This window comes from Panthera tigris, chromosome E1 (genome assembly GCF_018350195.1).
Source record: "Panthera tigris isolate Pti1 chromosome E1, P.tigris_Pti1_mat1.1, whole genome shotgun sequence".
Classification (NCBI taxonomy): Eukaryota; Metazoa; Chordata; class Mammalia; order Carnivora; family Felidae; genus Panthera; species Panthera tigris.
The window spans coordinates 17,530,072-17,545,643 of NC_056673.1; the positions used below are offsets into that span (position 1 = coordinate 17,530,072).

At 53.8% G+C, this 15,572-nt stretch overlaps 2 protein-coding genes across 8 annotated transcripts in view; both read left to right on the top strand.

Annotated features, from left to right (window-relative positions):
• Positions 1-10,426, top strand: part of MYO18A (myosin XVIIIA) — a 102,040-nt gene extending 91,614 nt beyond the window's left edge. For all 7 annotated transcript variants that reach the window (XM_042967118.1, XM_042967121.1, XM_042967119.1 and 4 more), the window contains 2 exons: positions 2,367-2,489; positions 9,677-10,426. In XM_042967118.1, coding sequence (XP_042823052.1) covers positions 2,367-2,489; positions 9,677-9,821 — 268 coding nt within the window. In that variant the 3' untranslated portion in view covers positions 9,822-10,426. The remainder of the gene's footprint in view (positions 1-2,366; positions 2,490-9,676) is intronic.
• On the top strand, positions 10,396-11,099 carry TIAF1 (TGFB1-induced anti-apoptotic factor 1; the record flags this gene model as incomplete). The annotated part of the gene is given in 4 exon segments (XM_015534827.2): positions 10,396-10,524; positions 10,526-10,574; positions 10,577-10,644; positions 10,647-11,099. Coding segments are annotated over 4 exon segments (399 nt in total), but the record flags the coding sequence as incomplete, so codon positions are not given.
• Positions 11,100-15,572: the final 4,473 nt, after the last annotated feature.

Consider the following 15,572-nt stretch of genomic DNA (forward strand, 5'->3'; position numbering starts at 1 on the left):
ACTCCGTGAGAGCTAATGATAAATGTAATAGTGTGTAACAGTGATAGAGGGCCGCTGGAGCCCGGTTGTCACACACAATTAATATCCCTCGCCATTCTGTCTCCGTTTGTTTGTTCCCCCGCGATTCGGCTCCCAGTTAACTAATAGCACATGAGCCTGGACATAAATTGTATTTGACTCGAGGTTTAATTCCGACCATTTAAAATTTCAACTGCCCCCTGAGCCTGCCTGCCCCTGGAGTTTGTTTACGGGCCTGATTATTTAAGAAAAAGAACCTAAACATCATCTATGTGCTCGAAACTAAAGGGAAGGTGAGGGCAGCCAGGCCAGCTTCTCAACCCGTTTGCTGCTCTGAATGTAAGGAGGGAAATTCGTATTCTGGGTCCACGACTATCTGTCCCCTGTGTGTTCTAGCCCTGCCATCCTTGGACTGTAGGAGCTTCGAGGGCTGATAAAATGCGCATTTAAGATCATATTCTAAACCATTTCCAGGCATGGGCACGTGCGTGCATGCATGAGTACACACACACACACACACACACACACACCCACACACACCAGTGTGCACTCACGCAGGCGCACTGGGGTGTGCAGTCCTAGCCACAATCCTGCTGATGGCAGAGGTGGTGTGGCTTCGTCCTCAGCAGCTCTGGGCCCCAGCTCCAAGTTATCGAGCAAGCCAGTGAGTGAGTGTGCTAAGGCGGGCAGAAAAATAATGTTTCGATTTACTTAGAGATACAGTTGTTATTGCCATAACCTTAATGAAAGCAGTAAACAGTGCAGTATTAGGGGAGATTTATACAGAAACACTTTTAACATGTAGACATAGATTTTGCGATGCATACAGCACCTCCTTTCTAAAGGCAATCAATATGGTTATGAACGGTGGTGATAAATTACAGGCTCTGAAGCTAGAGAAGGAGGTTTTTTGCACGGGTGTATAAATCAGGTGGTATTGGCGTTCCATGGGGCCCATGCACCATAGTAAATCTGCCAGGCTCGGACAGGCACAGGGCTTGCATTAGTGGTTTCGGGGCTGTCTGCTAAACTCCTGTTTACCCAGGGCATCAACCAGCCTCGTCTTCGTTATAATTCTGTATTTGATGGAAGCCCATAAAATATGCCTCTTTGTTCCCCTCCCAATGGGTCATGCTCTCTCACAGTCCCCAGAACAGAGTCTGGTGGTTTCTGGTTTCTGGCGTGCATGTATGTGTGTGTGTGTGTGTGTGTGTGTGTGTGTGTGTGTACGCCCTCACACACACACACACACACACACACACACACACACACGCCTGTGTGGCTATTTATTCAAGAACATAATTCAGGAATGGGCCTGCTCCTGTTGACACAGATGAAAGGAAATTTATATCGAGGAGAAATCCCAGCATATCCATAGCAGGGGAATGTGGTGAGCAGACATTTTGCAGAATTCTAGAAGCATTCTCACTCAGAAGCTGTCTCTAAGCCCCACTGCTTTGTGAAGGAGTCACCATGACTCCAGCCTCAGACTCTGACTCCTTTGGGCTTTTCTGCAAGTAGAGAGGGCTCAGGCCAGCTTGGCCAGAAAGCAGAACTGGGGAGCAAGGACTGGGGAGGAGGGGGAGAGGAGACTCAGAGAGACAGAGCCAATGTCTGGGACTCTCTGGGCTCAAGTGGATCTCCAGGGTGCAGTTTGAATCCCGAAACTGTGCTAGCACCTCAGGAAATGCTGACACCCCCTCCTCATTTTTCTTTGTTTCTTAAGGGCCGGAGAAGTCACAGGGCGGGTCTGGGATCTGGCCTGTGGTGCTCGGTTAGCTTAGCGCTGCCATCAGCCGAGGGGCCTCCCGTTCAAGCTAACCTGAAGCCAGAAAGATGCCCTGGTCTTTTCTGACCCACAGCCAGCGGTCAGGCTCTCACAGTGAAGGCATGGAAAATGGCAGTAGCCACGGCCCCGTTTCTGGGAGTGTGCACACAAGAAACAGAATAGGCTTCTGGGAGTGGCCGTAGAGCCTACGAATCCTCTCTTTTTAACCAAGAGCCATTTAGCTGTAACTGATACATGGATGGTTTCCCCGTCATCCCCGTTGGACTTATTTGGCTGAACAGCGGGCTGTCACAGAAAGTAGAATGGGAGGTGCCTCCATGCCCCTCAGGGTCTTCCTGGTGGCTGTCCTACAGTGTGGCCTGCTGAGTGGGGCTGGGTCCTTGTGAATGGTATGCCCCATCTGACCTCTCTTGTTCCCCTCCTGACTCACCGATGTGCATGTCACCCGCATCCCACCCCTGCCCGAGAAAAACCTGCCGCCCCATCAGTGCTCCCTCCTGGGCAGCGGGTGATCACTCCCTCCCCGGCCTTGCCTACCTTTCTGCTCCTCATCCCACAGCGAGGGGGACTCAGATGTGGACTCTGAGCTGGAGGACCGGGTCGACGGGGTCAAGTCATGGTTGTCGAAAAACAAGGGGCCTTCCAAGGCAGCGTCCGACGATGGCAGCTTGAAGAGTTCCAGGTGAGCGTGCGGCCTTGAGCTGGGAGGAAAAGCCACCTCATGGCCCCGGGGATAGCTGAGCAGTGCCTGGATCCCAAAGAGGCCGGGTCTCATGCCACCGGCGTCTCTTGCCTGGCATGCCTCAGAGGGGCCCAGGCATGCCCCCAGCGTGTGCGATGCGCCAGGAGGCTCAGTGTCAGGTCAGGGTTGGTGGCACCCTTGTTTTTCCCAAATGATGTTTTCCTACCAGACTCGGGGCTTCGGTTTGCCGTAGGTTTAACTTCATCCCCACTTACTCATTTGACAAATGTCGGTTGAACTACCCAAAAGTTTGGGCCCTGGAATCAAGACTGGAAGGTGGCATAAGGAGACTCCGGATCCCACAACCCCGGACAGGGCTGGCTGGGCCCCTGAAGCCGGCAGAAAAAGACACTGGCTCCCCTGACTCCCCTGTCACAGCTCCATTTCTGTCTTTTTCTGCCCATTCTCTCCTTCTTCTGATCTTTTCACCATTTCCCCTCACCACCACCCCCATGCTTCCTGCTCACACCCATCCACTGGGGGAACTCGTTCCCTATTGTCCAGCCAAGTCACAGTCTTCTGATCACACAGAGAGCTACCCCTGGAATCTGGGGCTCCGCGTTCCTCGTCCCTCACTTCCCAGCCAGCATGGCAGCAGGGAGGGAGATCCTCTGTCCTCTGCTCCAACGCCTCCTCAAGCTGTTTCCCTGCTGGCTCCCCCGCCTCCCACTTTCTCCCCAACTCTGAACCATCCTGATCCCCACCAGGGCACACCCTTCTCCACCCCCTCCCAGAGTAGCGGGCAGGCTGCTTTGTAAAGTAATCCCTCGCCTTCTCCAACTCCCCTGAGGCCCCTTCCCAAGTCCAGCCCCTCACCACAAGCACCCAGCGGCCCCCTCTAATTGGTTTAATTTATTCAGCCAAACAACATTTTGTTATTGCAGATAATGCCGCCTTCCCCGCCCCACTGCCGTTCACCACGGTGTGGCACAAGGCTCCAGGTAGTTGACAATGAAATAAATTGAACTAAACGTTTTAGAGGGGGAAAAGTGATGAAATAGAACAATGGTCTAATTTACATGACATTCTCCATGAAGCTATTTTCACTGACGCAAATTATTTTGCTTCATTTCCTCCGATGCTCTCACTGCCACTTTGCCAGGGTGCTGCCGCTCACTCCTTTTGCCTCCTGTCTCCTCCCTCCCTCTGTATCTTTATTCTCTGGGTTTAATGCCGGCTCCTCTCTTTCTCTCTCTCTCTCTCTCTCTTTCCCTCCCTCCCTCTTCCCTCCCTTCCCCTCCCCCCCCATTCTCTCTGGGCTGCCTCTAATCCACTACTGGTTCTCTCTTCCTGACCTCATCTCCCTCCCCTAGAACGGCCCTCAACACCTCTGGGAAGGAGGGCAAGGGGGTGGAGGAGAGGCCAGCCTCCGTGCTGAGCTCTCTGAGCTACCGGAAACGGCTCACCCTGAAGGACTCCATCGGGGGCACTGGGGACGAGGACTCGCTCTTCACCACCCTGAGCGAGCGGGCAACCTCCCCAGAGAGGCCCCCCCGGAAGACCCGCACAGGCCCCAGGGAAGAGCAAGATGAATGCGGCTCCACCTTCTCCGAGACCCGGAGTCGCATTGGCCGGGGGCTGGAGAAGCGGTGGGGCTCAGACTTCGACCGGGCCTCGACCGTCTCTGCCCCCACCAGCCGGGCCTCCTCAGCCACACGGCGCGGCTCCGGTGAGGACGGGGTCCGCTCCTCCATGAGCTTCTCGCTCTCAGGCTCCCCCAGTTCCCGGCGCAGCACCTCCCGGCTCGATACCCTGTCCAGGACCCTCAGTCCTTCCTTGAGCCGGGCCTCGGGCCTGGGCCGGGACAGCCCTGATTCCCGCCTGTCCTTGGGCCAGAGCTGCCTGGATGCGTGGGATGACGGAGCCAGTGTGGCCTTGAGCGAGGCCCACTCCCAGTACAGCCACCCGTCGCTGGCCCGCAGCCTGTCGGTGCCACCGCGGCCACACGCCTCGCCCTCTGCCACGGATGAGCCTCTCGGCTCCAGCATCCGCCCCGTCAGCCGTCACTCCTACCTGGACCCAGACCTGGAGGCCGCCATCAACGAGGTCTTGAGCTACAAACCCGTCCCGTTCCAGAGGAGCAGCCTGGAGCCCGACTCCGAGGAGGACGACCGGAAGAGCATCCAAAGTGCCCGCAGCGCCCAACTGGACCTCCCGGCGCGGGCCACCAGCATCCGCCGCTCGGCCTCTGCCGCTGACGTCTCCCGCTCCCGCAGCGGCCGGAAGAGCCGGAGCAGAAGGAGCAGCTCCAGCTCTAGCTCCAGCTCCAGCTCCGAGGATTCCTCGGAGCACAAGCGGCGGAAGAAGGGGCGCTCTCGGAAGAGCAAGAAGAAGTCCAAATCGAGAAGAAAGAGAGCGGAGACAGAGTCGGAGTCCTCATCGACATCCAGTGGCTCTACTGTGTCAGGCCACAGCCGCTCGAGCGTGAAGAAGGGCCCGGCTGCAGAAGGTGAGGAGGCCAGGCAGGCGCACCGGCCGTCTCGGAAGGAGGAGAAGAAACGCAAGAAGGAGGTGGACAGCCTGATGATGCGGTACCTGTACCGGCCCGAGAGCGACTAGTGCAGTAGGTGGCGCCCGGCGTGGGGTGCAGCATGGAGCGTGCTGCTCGGTGTGAACTAACGTGCCCGACCCCATCCGCCACCACCCAGGCCTCTCCTGCGTGCCTCTGCGGCGGGCCTGGCCTCAGAGGGCTTTCTGGCTGCCTTGGAGAGTGGGGCCAGCGAGCTGGTTAGTCCTTCTCTGCCCCGAGCCCAGTCAGCTGACCTTGCTGAGGATGATCTGGCACAGCTCCCACTTACTAAGTCCTCACCGCGGGTGCCGGGGGACCTCCTAGACATTTGCCACATTTTGTTCACTTCATCCTCACACTAACTCCGTAACAAAGGCTTGATTAGCCCCATTCTATAGAAGAGGAAGCTGAGGCTCAGGGAAGTTAAGTCACTGGCCAGGGTCACACAGTTGGGAAGTGATGTGCTGGGATCTGAATGGAGTCTATTAGGCTTGCTCTCCACCACTCCTCCTCCGTAGGGCCCAAGGCAGAGCACACAGGTGAAATGTTTACTGTGTGTGCCTCGGGCTTTTGTCTATGCCCCCAATGGGCTGGGCTTGGGAAAGGGCTCTAGCCGACCCCTGAGGGCGAGCTGGTGTGTCAGTGGCCCAGCTGGTGCGTCAGTGGCCTCCGTCTCTTACGGGACCTTTGGCTCGGCTCTCCACACTGCCCTGCAACGCCACCTTCCTCCCTGCTACGCGCGTCAGGCCTCAGACAGCAAGGCTCACGGGGCTGCACCACACCCTCCCTCAAACCCCAGTTCCCTGACTCCCTCCCCAGCCCTCCCACCTGAAGCCCACACATGGGCGTCGCCTCAGCTCAGCTCATCTTAAAAAGTTATAATGAATAGAAATTAGCAGCTGCTGAGTGACAGCCCCCTCCTGGCTCTCCTGCCTCCCTCAGCCTTCTCTCTGTGGGAAGGGAGATCTAGCAGTTAGGCCCTTTATGCCCACACCCCCACCTCAGAAGAAGGCAGAAACTGACTCACTGGAATCCCATTGTTCCCGGTTTCCCTGGTGGGTGGTGACATTTGGATCACCCTGGTTATGTGAAGCTGTTTTGGGCCTGGCACCCTCCCAGGGCAAGCTTGCTGCTTCCCAGGAGGTGTGACCCCAGAGCGCAGCCCCCTGGGGCAGGGGCCTTGCTTCCCCGATGCATGAACTAACACACACCTGTCGCATGTTTGTGGGCCTCGTGTGCTGTGGGGTGGCTGAGCACGTACATTGACTTGGCCGGGTTATACCCAAAGGGACCAGTTATGTTTTAAGGAAAGGAGCAAATAGAAGTGAAAGTTACCTGCAGCTATTTGGAGATGGGTGATGGGATGGAATTAGGGGGATGGTGGAGGAGGGTGGAATTTAAGCCCAGCCCAGGCTCATGGACAGACATCTTGGATTCCTCTGGCCCCAGCTGCTCTGAAACCAAGCCCTTGGGCTCAGCACTGCTCCGTCGCTTAACCCCCTGTGGCAGTGGTTGCGGGATGCTCTGGAGGAGCAGAAAGCATCTCCGTTGCTCGAGGGAGCTGTTGTCAGCTCCACAGTGAGCAAAGGCTGGAGTCGCAATATTGTATCTACCAGCTCAGCCTTCCCCTCCGCAGCCCTGCTGAGTGCCCTGCTCCCTGAATGCAGGAAGTCAGTTGATGGGCCATGGGGTGGTTTGGAAAAGAGAGAAGGCCAGACCCTTCTGAGCACTGCACCCCTGCTTGAAGAGGGAGACGTGGGCCTCACCAGGCCCCGGCAACTGGTGTATTTCGGACCCGATGCCCTCAGCCCATCATCACCCTTGACCCCAGGACCAGCAAGAACAAAACCACATAAAGCCTGTTTCTTCCCCCAGCCACCAGCACAGTTCCTCTTGTCTGCCAGCAAGACAGGAGTGATCCTGAAACCCTATACAACACCACCGGGGAGGATTGGATTCACTGCGGGGAGAGTGGGCGCCGAGCCAAAAGCTTGCCAGTCAATACAGAGCTGGCAGGAGAAGGACCAGGGAAGGGAGGACCTAGTCAAACTCAGCATGAACCGACTTTGGGTAGAATGGGGGCAGGGGCAGAGTGATGGCTTAGCTTCCCATCTGGTGATGGGGACCGGTGAGAATTCAGAACACGAACGCATCCATAGCAGAGGCAAGGGGAGGGGCCTGCCACCCCGGGCTCACCCAGCAGGAATTAGTTTATACACCAAATTGTTTGTGACAGCGCTGCGCAGGAGACACTGGCTTGTGGGGAGGAAAGCTTTTGGAACAATTTGGTTAAAATGTTCAAATTGCCAGCCCGGACTCTTGCCCTGGGGAGGGGGCTAGCTGCCTGCTGTTGGCTCTACAGCTATGGCGATAGAAGCCACAAAGGAGACTGGCTGAAGAACACCCAGCCAGGGGCAAGGGTATCTTATGGCTCCGTGGAACTGACCCCCGCTACCTGTGCCATTTACCCAGCACCTGGATGGAGCAGTGTTGGAACCTGGCGGGCACAAGGACACAGGGATGGGGGACGCGGCCCTACTCTAAGGAGAGACGTGGGGGGAATCGAAAGGAATTCGGGCCGGCCCCTACCCGACAGCGCCCCATTGGCATCTGGGTCCCAGTCCTGGCATCTGCCTTGCCCCCCAACTGCCCCCAAAATAATCACACTGCCTTTTCACAAAATCAGTCCTTCCCGTGCCCAAGAGCAGACCTTAGCACTGGGTGCCCAGAAATTCTATCTCAAACATGAAAATAAAACCAGGCTCCCACTAATTTAGAATTCAAACAACCCAAAAGCTAAAATAACCCCAATTTTTTCTATGGTGCACAGTCATCATTGAGCTTTATGATTTCGTCCCTGAGACACCCTAGAGTCCTTAAGTGCCTTTGGCCCATCAAAGTAAGACTCATTTATGTTCAGTCTAGTTTGTATTAAATGTGTTTTGTGCTATTCTGATTCCTTTAAAAATGGTAATTCATTCATGAGAAATATGATAACTATTAACCAGACTGCCCCATTCCTGAACCATTTTGCATAATTGAACATGTAGTCTATCAGGCTCTTCCTTCTTCCCAGGGAGCGGGGGGTGGGGAGAGAGAGAGAGACAGACAGAGAGAGAAACCTATCTTTACACACCCCCCTGGCCTTTCACCATGGGCCTGTGGGGAGCATTCAGGTTTGGTCTTGTTTCCTCTTCGGGTCACCCAATCCAGTGGCTGGGTGGAGTCAGCAAAAGCTTTGAGGTCTAAGAGTCCAAGTTCAAATGTACATAGTGGCTATATGACCTTGAGCAAGATGCTTCTTTGAACCAGCTTCCTGGTGACCTTTCATAGGGCTCTTGTGAAGAATAAGATGCATATCCAGACTGCCTAGGACGATGTCTCACATGCTGGAAGTACTCAATAGCCAAACCCTTTCTTCACAACACAGATGGAAAAGTGAAGGATTTGATTCTTTCTCTCAGAAGCCTGCTTCCTCCTCTTCGGGTTTGGGGTAGAACTTCAAAGGGGCTATAAACAAGGTTCCCCGCCTCAGATTCTTAAAGCAGAATGTGGGCAGAGGGGTCACCGAATTCCTGTTTATGCCAGTGGAAGCTCTCTAGGATCCGGAAGCAGAGCTGTGTCCCTGGGAGCACTGGACGGGGACTCTCTGAGTGCTGGACACTGGTAGGGGTGGAGCTTCTCTGTGCTGCATTTTGTTCAAGAGTGTTGAAATTGTGGTGCACTTGAACCGGCAGAGGCAGCAGCAGTGGGAGGGGCAGGGGAAGGTGGCTCTCAGGCTTTGGGAAAGAAAGAAAAAAAAAGAAGGTGACTGGAGCAGAAGGTTCCATCCTTGCTGAATGCCATGAGCCTGCTCCATCCAGGGGATGATGTTTCTTCACATCCTGGTGGGAGGAAGCTGGAGATTCCCAGTGACCTGATGAAAACTCTAGAGGGCTGGGTTATGATACCAAGAAAGGGATAACTATGCCACCCTGAAATGGACGTCTTGCCAGTTCCTACATCCTGAGTCTCCTATCCTTGTGGTGAATAGATGATGCCACGGTCAAGGGCAGAAATTCTCACAGGCCTTAGGAAAGCCTAAGGGGAAAGTATTAAGGTCTGGTAGTATTCCGTGAGGAAGGCTCCTCCTTCTTAGATGGAATCGTGTTAGGAATGAGGTTCCCTTAGGTTGTAGCCATATAATCACCAGACTGCCATTCTCCAAGTCAGCCTGGTCCATGGACCACCTCCATCAGAATCTTCTGGGGAGGAGTTGAAAATGGGGAATTCCTCAGTTCCACCCAAAAGCTAGCAAATCAAAATTTCTCCAGGGAAGGATGCAGGAGTCTTTATAACACACTCGGGTTTGAGACCCACTGCTCTACAGTGTTGCTTTCCTGGGAATTTCAAAAGGTTTCAGAATCAAAACAATGTGCTCCTTTCTCTTACTACTCTGAGTGTCTTCTGGGGAAGATGGAATTGCTTCTCAAGCAAGATAGGATTGAATTTACTTCTCAATTTGTGGCTTTTAGGGACTGCTGTGACAGGGCTTTGGGAGCCTCCCCAGACCCAAAGGCTTTGGTGCTGCGAGTTAAGAGCATTGTTCGTCTGTGACCTTGTTCCTCTCTCCCTGCAGCCCCACCAGTTACTGGAAGTCCCTTGCCCCTGACCGGTCAGATGATGAACACGACCCTCTGGACAGCACCTCCAGGCCAAGATATTCCCATAACTATCTGAGTGACAGCGACACAGAGGCCAAGCCGACAGAGACCAACGCATAGCCCAGGGGAGTGGTCTGAACCTCTGGCACCCAAAGGCTACTGCCACAGCGCCTCTCCCAGGAAATGATGGGGCACAGGTCTCCCCCACCTGACTGCTGATCTGCATGGGAAACACCCGACCCAAGGGGGTTGGGGGGCTTTCCAAATTGTGGGTGTCTGACATCTCCACATGGAAGAGGTGGGGGGAAGAGGAGTTTCTGAAAAGAGAACTTAATGCTCCTTCTGCCTCCAAATGCCACACTTTTGGTTTCGACCTTGGGCCGCACTGTGGGCAGTGGCAGGTGGCTTGGCACTGCATGGAGCCAGCAAGCTGACCTCCATCTCAGCCCCCTGCTCAGGGACGGTGGACAGATTGCCTGCTGGGACACTCTAGGTTGCTGGGTCCATGGGGAGGAATTGGGGGCAGGAACAGCAATTCCTTCCCCGCCCCCAGGCTTGGGGTGAGGGCTTTCTCTTCTCAGTGCCTGCTGTCTTTTTACTTTTAATTTAAATACCCACCCTCTCCATCACAGCTGCATCCCTGAGAGTGGGAGGGGGCTGTGGTGGCAGCTGGGGTTTCCAGGAATGACTGACTAGGGGAATCTCATCTCCCGCTTCGCTCCTCAGAGAGCAGTCCTTTCTCTGTGCAGCTGGAGAGACCGGTGAGCGGAGCTGGGTCCAGATTCTTGTCAGCATGGGGAGCGGCTCTCAGGTGCTTCTGGGTTTGGGTTGAGCAAGCCTACGCAGACAGGGGTGCATATGTACCATCTGGCACTTTCAGCCCCCACCCCCTTCGTCTCATCAGTGTGTTAAGTGCAATGACCTATTTAAGACTAAACCCATTCCACCTATGCCGATAAGTTCGGGGCTTATCCAAGCACTGCCTCCTTGACCCTCTGTCCAAGTTGCCTGGACTGTAGGCCCAACTTGAGAGGGAAGGCCTTGGGTTGGGAGCTTGTGATCAGAAAAACTCAAGATGGGGGTTTGGGTCAGTACTGATGTGCATTAGACACGAGTCCTCACCCTGTGTCCTGAGCCTGAGTCGTTTTTCTTCTTCCAATTGCCCTGCCCCCACATACTTCCCCGAGACAAGACAACACGTGGCCGGACAGTCCCAGCCCCACCCTAAAGGTCATCCCACCAATAATACCAGACTTGGGGACCCAAGGGCAGTGCCTGGTGCAGCTCCCATCTGCTGTCCCCCTCACCTTCTCTCCCGCAATTGGTTTGTACTCACTGGGCTGTGCTCTCTCTTCCCTGTTTACCTGATGTATGGAAATAAACGTCCTTCTCCTCCTGGCTCTGCCTGTTACTTCAGGCTCAGGTAAAGTCCGAGATGGTCAATGGGGAGCAGAGGCAGGGTTCTGGTAAGGACCTAGGGAAGCGGCCGGGTCTCTGGCCTACTCCCACGCCAGATCAGTGCCACAAAGAAAGTTCTGGCAGGTCACCTGGGGGCAGGCAAAGGTAGAATGAGAAGATTGGTCAAGGGAGACAAACCCCACCTTTTATTTTAAGAGCTTGTGGATTGCAATCAGGCAGAGCCATTCATGCCTCATCCTACACTGGCCTCCACTCAGAAATGTTGAGGTCCTCTGATTACTAAATCTCACCAATTACAGGGATCCCAGCTTCTCTCTCTCTCTCTCTTTTTTTCAAGTCCTTCTAGAAAAAAACTTTAAGTTTAATTTTAGTCATTCCAAATATGACTTTTTGATCAAAACTTGCCAGAACTCTCTCTGGCCCCCAACCCCACTGGCCACAGGCCAACTTGAGTAGGCTGGGAGTTCTGGCTTCTCTGCCCTGCCCAGTCTCTGCCTTCATGCCTCAGTCCACACTTGGTCTGCTCACTGACAGCTGCAAGGCAGCTCTTACAGAGGGTAAAAAACAAACGACGACTCCTCCTCCACCTTCTGCAATGTGACCAGTTATAATCCTGGCACACATAAAGTTTCTTTTACAGCTGGTCAGTCGGGCTCCCCTGGTTTGTACAGGTAGGCAGGAAAGGGTATCAGACAGCCCTGAAGCCAAGGCTCTGGAGATGTCAGCCTCCCAGAAAGGGTCAAGAAAGGGAAGGAGGGAGGAAAGTCCCCCAGAACGAGTGGGAGAGAAGTATAATATGGACCCATCTTGAATGAAAAAGACTACCCCTCTCCACTGCCCCTGCAAGGTCGAATAGAAAAGGTAATAAAAGTAAAGTTACTTTTTTTTAATTTTTTATTTTATTTTACATTCATTTATTTTTGATAGAGACAGAACACAAGTGGGGGAGGGGTAGAGAGAGAGGGAAACACAGAATCAGAAACAGGCTCCAGGCTCTGAGCTGTCAGCACAGAGCCCGACACGGGGCTCGAACTCACAAACCGTGAGATCATGACCTGAGCCGAAGTCGGACGCCCAACCGACTGAGCCACCCAGGCGCCCCTACTTTTTTTTTTTTAAACTGCTGGCTCCTCATGTTCATCTTTTACTCATGCTCTCAAATAGATGGGTGCATTTTCTATTTCTCCCAGGAATGGGTGACAGAGTCCCTCCCATCTGCAGACAAGATCCCAACTCTGTTGACCTGCACCGACTCAGGCCTCAGGTTAACTGGAAAGTCCAACATCATTGTCGAATTGTCTGACCTGGGGCTTCAATTCAGAAAGCTTATATTATTAATTATTCATTCACTCAACATTCAGATATTTCATAACTGCCTGCCATGGCCTAGGCACTGTTCTAAGTGCTGGGGACAGATGAGTTTTCTTCCTTCATAAGGCAGATATTCTAGTGGAGGAGTTAGACATACAAAATAGGTACTGCATCTACTAATATCTGCAAGCTTTGGGTGAGGAGAGAGGAGTAAATTATAGTGTTTGTCATCTAGGGGCTCATAGATTGGGACAGACCCATGTGGAAATAATTACATGAGACAGAAGGACAAATAGGTTGCTTTGGGAATATGATGGGGGAGGGGGTTGGAGAAGGATGGGAAGGCTTCTAAAAGGAGCTGGTATTTTGAGCTGGGGTTTGAAGAAAGGCTTCTACAGGTGTACCAGAAAAAAAAAGAGCTTAAGCAAAGGCCCTGAGGCAGGGAAAGATAGGTGGTGGTAGGGATCTCCACAGGCTAAGGAAGCAGGAAATCGCCTCACATGACCAACACTTCAAGTTGCAGCAAAGCCCCTTGGCCAGGGTGCTGGGCTCCAAGAAGGAAAGGAGCGATTCCCTCAGCACCATCTCCCCGGGGGAGTCCAAGAGATTGTAGCCATCAAAGGCCAATCATTTTGGGTGTGCCTTCAGAGCTCCGTAAGTTCCGCCCTCACCTGTACACTCAGGGCACCTCTGGTCCCTAAGATGTAAATGATTCTAGAAAAAAAGGCAGCAAATCTGTCCCTGTGCCAGGCTCAAAGCTGCCTCCATAGAATCTCCTGTCTAATGAGAGGCATGGGTGGGACCCAAAGCCTCGTGAGGCTCCCCAAGGTGCCCAGTCAACGCCCAGAGACAACAGGGGCCCACAGTGACTCCTGAACTACTTCCTTTTGTCCTGTGTCCTCTTGGCAGATCATCCCAGTTGTCCCCCCACCATGCCCCACCCCCATGCCTAGTGGCGCAGACACTTAGCGATTTGCTCCTTAATTGTCCCCCAGCTAGGCTGCGCAGATGCCGCTCTTTAATCTCTCCTGATAAATGAATCGCGCCGCTCCTTTAATCATATGTTCATATCCAAGCCAATTTGAATCAATTTGGCAGTGAGCGTGTTGCAAGAGATGCCATGACTGCTGCTTTCCCCTCAGGGCCCCCGAGCCAGCGCGTCTGCTGTCCTCATCCTCAGCAAAGAGCCCAGGGGGCCCATCCCAGGAAAGGATCTCCTACCTGAATAGTGAGGACTTTTCAAAGTCAATCATTCATTCCTGTCCTCCATGCTGGGCCCTTCGGGACTAGAGCGAGTTGGGTTCCAAAGCCCTCAGAAGCGAGGGAGGGGGGTGGGTCCATAGCCTTCCTGGGTCACTGAATAAGGGGCCCCATTATCATCCCTGGGAGAAAGCACTGCCTTAAATCTAACCATAATCCTTCTGCTCCCCTTTCATTTCCTCTGAGCTAGTTCTCAGAGAAGCTGGAACACTTCCTCACCTTTCACGCAGCAACACATTCCAGACCAGCCTATGGTAATTTGTCCTTGCCTGCTGCTGCTGCTACTGGCTGCCACCCCAATTCCTTTCATCTTTCCCCAGGAAGTATTCTATTCTAAATCCTCCAGCCTGGTGGGCAGTCCGGGACATGCTTGGTAATGCACCAAGTTCTGCTGCATTTAGGGCTGCTGCTTTTTCACCTACAGAGTGGTGTCCACGTGCCGGAGTGAAAACAAAACAAAAGGAGACAAGAACCTACTCCACGGAGAGCTTCTGCCGCTAGCGCTGAGACCCTGGAGAAGGGGCAGTAATCTCTCGGACTCAGTTTTCCCATCTGTAAAACAAGGTGGTACCGCTGACAACCTTTTGGCTTCTCAATTCGGAGGGAGCCCCTCACTGCTGCCCACAGAACCTCCCACCCCCACCCCTTCATCACCCTCGGTAAGGAGCCGGAGGGCCCGGCTGGCGGCGCGAGTCGGGCAGCGCGATGCCGGTGCCAGGGGAGGGACGTCTTCTCCCAGCGCCAGTCGGTCTGGGGCCGGTTGCGTCCAGCAGCCCGGGTGCGCCTCCGCTTCCTCTCTGCATTTCTTCTCCCGTTTCCCCGCGGGCTCTGCCGGTCCCGGCAGACGCCCTCCCAATCGTGGGGAGCCCGCCTGTATTAGCATATTCATATCTCATTTGCATGACCCGGGCCTCCCGAGCGCCTCGCCTCCGACTCCGCCCCCGCCCGAAGGGTCTTCCCGCACCTCCGGAAGCCACTACGCTCAAAAGGTTCTCAAGCAGTTGACTGGGCGGAGCCCGTGGGCCTTGCCCTTCAAGGATTCCCTGGGCGCGAGCCCTGGTCTCGGAGCTAAGCAGACCTACAATACTGATTCCCGCCTTTTCAAGGCTCTTGGAAGTCCCTGGCAGAAGCTGGGAACGAGGGTGCCCTTCCCGGCCTGTCAGGAGTGACCCGTGGGATGAGGAGGATGATAAAATTAACAATAGTTCCCATTTGCTGAGCACCTACTTACTATGTTCCCATTTGCTGAGCATTTACTACTCCTCTCACCTTCATCACAACCCGGAAGTGTCCTCTCTGTGAGGCTCAAAGAGGTGATATGTGTCCTAGCAGGGTCCTCAGCTTGGTTCCAGCAACTGCCCTGGAGCCTCCCGGCCATTCTGGCCTTGTCAGAGGGTAAAGGGACATGTGAGAGTGCCAGGAAGCATTGTCCAGAACTTCATCTCTAAATCGCTGTGTGCCTGGTATTCACCAAGGCCTGGCCTAAGTAAGGAAACACTTCTTGGCATTTTGGGGGGAAATGTCAACCTTACATTTATGTTGCTCCTTAAAATTTTCAGAGCATCCTCCATACATTATCACATTTCTGCTTCATGCATATACTGTGCCAACAATATGAGTAACATTTCCACATGGCCTGGAATGCATATATTAAGCTATATTCACCTCAGTCTAATTTCATTACAGCACGATGGAAAAATCCAGACCATTCTCTGGGATTTGATCTGGGAGGAGTGATTTCCAGAGCAATAGCCATTTTGGAGTTAACAAGGATGCTAGATTTGTTTAGACGGAATTTCACAGAGAAATTGAGTCTTTTGTAGTGTAAACCCCAGTGATGGGTCACATACATGAGGGAGATTCCAAAAAGGATGTGTGCTT